The sequence below is a fragment of the Toxorhynchites rutilus genome, chromosome 1 (assembly GCF_029784135.1).
Source record: "Toxorhynchites rutilus septentrionalis strain SRP chromosome 1, ASM2978413v1, whole genome shotgun sequence".
Classification (NCBI taxonomy): domain Eukaryota; kingdom Metazoa; phylum Arthropoda; class Insecta; order Diptera; family Culicidae; genus Toxorhynchites; species Toxorhynchites rutilus.
The window spans coordinates 164,035,128-164,040,191 of record NC_073744.1 but is presented as its reverse complement, the minus strand read 5'-3'; the positions used below and the strand labels follow the sequence as shown (position 1 = coordinate 164,040,191).

At 43.4% G+C, this 5,064-nt stretch overlaps 1 protein-coding gene across 1 annotated transcript; it reads right to left on the bottom strand.

The window, feature by feature from the left end:
- Positions 1 to 560: 560 nt before the first annotated feature.
- On the bottom strand, positions 561 to 1,240 carry LOC129762895 (uncharacterized). The gene is made up of 2 exons (XM_055761494.1): positions 942 to 1,240; positions 561 to 872 (listed from the first exon to the last, which is right to left on the bottom strand). The coding sequence occupies exons 1-2, from the start codon at positions 1,162 to 1,164 to the stop codon at positions 619 to 621; spliced, it is 477 nt and encodes a 158-aa protein (XP_055617469.1). The 5' UTR covers positions 1,165 to 1,240; the 3' UTR covers positions 561 to 618.
- Positions 1,241 to 5,064: the final 3,824 nt, after the last annotated feature.

Below are 5,064 nucleotides of genomic sequence, written 5' to 3'. Positions count from 1 at the left end.
TTTTCAAACTCTATCTGCACATTGTCACGTTTCAAATGAAGTTGTCGGCTAAGCTCCGCTTGACGTTTGGCATGAAAAAACAGGGTTGTGCGGAACTCACCCAGCTGTTAAACGAGACTGCCCTGTGGTTTCGTTATAACCGTAAAAACATTTATTGCACCCCAAAACCTCCATATGCCTAATTTGGTTTCATTTGCTTGATAAATTCTCGAGCAATGCAGAAATTTGTGTTTCATTTGTATGGCAGCCCGCCCTCAAAGAGGGGGTGGGGTCTCAAACTGTCACGAAAACCTTCCCCGGCCCCAAAAACCCCTACATACCAATTTGCATTTCGATCGGTTCAGCAGTTTTCGAGTCCATAAGAATTAGACAGACAGACAGACAGACAGACAGAAATCCATTTATATATATATATATATATATATATATATATATATATATATATATATATATATATATATATATATATATATATATATATATATATATATATATATATATATATATATATATAGATAACAAAAACGTGGTATGAGTAGTTCAAAATTGAAAACAAAATCTTCTTTTCCAAGCCCATGGTATTCAATGTAATCAATTAAAAAATCAACAGACAGTCAACTAGTATCCATAAATTTGCGCGCTGTAGTTAAAGAAGCTTGTATTGAGCGCTTCGATCACCAGCTGGATGTACCGCTGGCCGATACCTCCCGCCGCGACGTAGCCTCGGCCCTGGTTCGAGCTCTGGTTAACCACCACCTGAACGAAGCTCACAACGGAACCCGTGCCGGATTGGGGATAACGCAGGTTCAGTGACACATCCTGCAGTGAGGACCAAGATTGGCCATCCTGACCGCTAGCCACCAAACGATCCCCTGTTCGGGAACAAAAACAATAATCAAGCCTTAGAACAAACAAACTTCCACAACACTCTCCACACGAACCTGATACTCGATTTCCCAGAGTGTAAACAATTTGCAACCGAGCGTCGCGGGCTACCTGCAGCGGGACGAGCTCCACCTGAGGATTGGCAGCTTTGAAGGCCGCGATGTCATCCACCAGGGTGATGCGCGCCTCGATTGTGTCCAGTGGCGCCTGTTCAACGTCAGCGGCCTTCGCTACGGCCAAAGCCAGAACGGCGACTGTCAGAGTGATTAGTTTACCCATTTTGTGGTTTGTAGTGACTTTCACGATTCTGGTTACTGTCGACAAATGATACGGTTGGAACTGAAGAGCTCATCGTTTTGCATCGGCTTATATACATCTAAATACTGTCCGACCATCAATCAAATGGAATGAGTCAAGTGGCTAGCCGTGCATTCGTTGTTATCTCACTTCTTATCGTAAGCGCTGCTGCGGAGAAAGTCTCACCGGATTCCAGGAAATCGGAACCAAATCGCTATCAATCACCGGAAGAGCACCCTCATTGATTTTGTGGGTCAATCCAGGCTAGGCGCCCGTTATCTATCGATGCAATCGGGGAGCCATCGGTGCTAATCCACTCAAACGGATGTTTTGCAAGATATGGGAGGTGAGCTGGTGAGTGCACCTCTGAGTAGTCGATATCTTCGAATCTCTATCAGTCAGAGGGACGCTTTCTAGAAGTGAACAAATATATCTTCTAGTTGATTGATCCTTCTATTGATTGTAATGAAGTACCGTTAAAGTGCCTGAAGAGATCTGCGTAAACAAAGTTGAGGTCTACGATAACTCTAGCACTTCATCGATGTTCGATGTACTATTATGAGGTTTCATTTCACCGTGGCCATCACAAGGTGCCTCTCTTCGTAAACTGAACTTCGATATTGCTCTCCGAGAGTAGAAGCATTAGCATTGAGCAAGTTGCACAATATCGTAGGTGGTATGAATTCAGAACTGTTCAGTTAAAAGCTAGCCTCCATCCGTTGCTGATGATTAGTATTATCTCTTAGATGAAGGTGTGCTTTCTCCAACAGTTAAGAATTGTCCTGGCCACGTCCAGGCAACTGCTAAGGGAAGGGAAGGAATGTTAGATCAATATTTACTTAAGAGAGATGCAGAGAACTCTACGACCTCTCATAAATGGATGTTTAGGATGTGTGTTAGTGGAGAAGGTAAGCCATAGGATACACTCAGCCGGTGTTACTGGCTTGCTCTCCGAGAGTAGAAGCGAATGATACATTCTAACGTATTGTTCGTATAGATCTGTTATGTTGAACATTTTATTCGCGATATATTATAATTCTTAAGTCAACGTTTGAAGTTTTAAATGTGTACATTTATCTACAGCGACGAACTTAACTGAAAATTGTCGGATAGGAACCCCCCCTAAAGAAGAAGCCATTGATGGTTTGTGCCTAAAGTGAGACTTGAGACATTCGACTGCAAGAGTACCACCTCCAGAAGAGGGTGAACGAAGTTCGTTTTCATGGTCTAGTATTGGTCTTGTTCTCGAATCTCAAAAGGATTTGCGACACTAGCACTCATGCCAGATATACAGCCAAAATTGACTATACACATGCTACTTGACGTTAACGTTTGCATTAGAAAAATGGACTTTTTTTCGGATGGCGATAAAAAAACTAAGATAGATAATTGAGTTTGATAAATTTCGCATGGAAGGTAATTATATAAGCTTACTTGCAGAAAAATTCTACGCCCTTACGAGCGACCCTTTGGCAGTTGACCGGACCGTTCGTCATGGCGGACGAAAACATGCGTGTAGGCATGGTTTTGAGTTCTTTCTTCGTTTGATTTATCAATTCTTTCTCAGTTTTCGCGACAAAATTGTTGGAGTTGATCTTACGCTTCAGGGTTACCCAGAAATTCGTTGGGCAGGTTCGCCAAATTGGGTACCACATCGATATTTAACCGCTTCATTTCCTCTAACGATTGCTTCGAGTAGTGGGCCGACGCCAGATCCGGCCAGAATATCGCGTCTTCGTCCTTATGGTATTTCTTGATGAACGGCGCAACTTCCGGCAGGCACTTTGTACTATAAATTTCCCCCTTCACGGCCAGTCCGAAGCTAAAGAAGATCGGCTTTGACGACCCCTTCTTGCTGATTGTCAGCCACAGTAGCACCTTCTTGGGGAAGTTGGTGTGTGTGATAAACTTCAGTTCGGAGCGCTCACTTTCTTCGTGAGGTAAAATACAAAGTGCCCTGCCAGTCGTTGCCATCCAGGGTGAGATAGGTCTCGTCGTCCATCACCACCGCCATGTCGCGGGAAAATCGACTTGAGTATCTTATTCAGCTGCTGCCGCTGCGTCATTGCTTGCAGTTCCGAGACCAGTGGACGGAGCTTCCGCTTCCTGACATGTCTGTCCATGTTCACCAGGTACTTTTTCACTGTTTGGCCGGTTGCACCGACCTCCCGACCAAGCGCACGCAGCAGTGTAGCTACTTTTCCCTCGATCTTCCTCTTCAGCATCCTTTGGAGCTTCTTGTCGCTCAGGGTCGTCGGTCGTCCGGAACCGGGCCGGGGCCTTCGATGCTCTGATTGTTGTCCAATAGTGCCAAGATGTTGTAGATGCCAGAACGGTTGTACCCTGCGTCCACAAAGTCCCGCACGATGTCCGTTTTCGACGCGGCAAGGTACCGTTCTTTGAACGCGCACACTTCTGAACGAAGTAGCTTCACTGTTTTCGCCATCACGGTCTGCTCACTGATGGGTTACTATGATCGATGATGCATGGGAAGTTTCGTCAGTGCCTGTGAAGGTAAACCCAAGGCGCCTAGAAGTATGTCCTAAGGTGAGGCTGTTTCGTCACTAAGTTGATTAGGGGAGCGGTATATGTAAACAGTACAGAAGAAAGCAGAAGGGAAATTTTCTGCTTGCAGCGTGAAAGAAACCGACTGATCACGAACGAGAAGTAGACTTCCAAGATGACTGAAGAGTGTTTTTAGCAAGTTGGCCCACTTTAGGATATGTTTCTTGGCGCCTTGGGTAAACCCATGAAAAATCGGCAATTTTTGTCCTTTCTTTTAATGCAAACGTTACTCTCCATTCATTTGGTACAAAATATTTTGCTAATTATTTATTCCAAAATATTGGAAACAATCTCTATTCTAAGCATCGCAAAATTGAGTGTACACCTTGAATTTCTCCTAACAAATTAACCCTTTTAGTAAAATCCTTGCGATTGGCGTACTTTTTTCGTCAGTTTGTGACGTCAACACCAAACCACTGCTAGGGTAAGTTTTGTTTTTGTAGATGTTTGAAAAAGTTTATATCAAAATGGCAGGTAAGAGGGAAGAAATAGATATTGTTACACGTACAATGAATAATAAGTAAAACTTGTCGAGGGAAGATATTGCGGGAAATAGCAGCTGCTGTCGGAAGAACCCACTCATCATAAATAAGTGGAAATACGAAGAAACCATGGAAAATCTTCCGGGTAGAGGACGCAAACGGATTCTATCTTCTGATGATGAACGGGTAATTGTGCGAACATTGCGAAAGGACCCTAAAACAAACATTCCTAAATTGACTACCGAAGTAGCCGGCACCATTGGAAGACCTGTCAGGGCAGGCACTATCCGGAGAGCAGTATACAGGAACAATCTGAGAGGTCGTGTTGGCCGTGAAAAGTATTTCATCTCAAAGGTGAATATGAAGAAAAAACCACTACAGTTTGCTAAGGCATATGTAAACAGACCTAAGGAATTCTGGAACAAGGTCTTTTATACGGATGAGCCGGAAACCAATCTCTTTGAATCGGATGGAAAACAGATGGTGTGGAGGAAACCAGGATTGGTGCTCCAGGTTCAGGTAGTCCGTTGATGTATGTTACATTGATGGCTTCTGGAACTGGAACCATGGTGTTTATCGATTCGGCGAAAAAAATTTAATCATAAAGCCAAAAACTACGCAGGAATCTGATATTACTAGAAAAATGTTAAAAGATAATGTCAATCCCAAAGGATTGAATATAAATGGATTGCGAAACGGGAAGAATGGTACAGTTGTTGTCTCTGCTTCAGATAAAACCTCAATTGAGTTAATCAAGGTTAATGTTGAGAAAAAACTGGGTCAAGACTACGAGGTTAAGATACCAGAAGCATTGAGACCGACGATCAAAATTATA

Excerpts from the sequence above, each read along its gene's own strand:
- LOC129762895 (XM_055761494.1), bottom strand. The coding sequence starts at position 1,164 with ATGGGTAAACTAATCACTCTGACAGTCGCCGTTCTGGCTTTGGCCGTA. Across the intron at positions 873-941 it reads TCTGGGAAATCGAGTATCAG|GGGATCGTTTGGTGGCTAGC; the intron begins GTTCGTGTGGAG and ends GTTCCCGAACAG.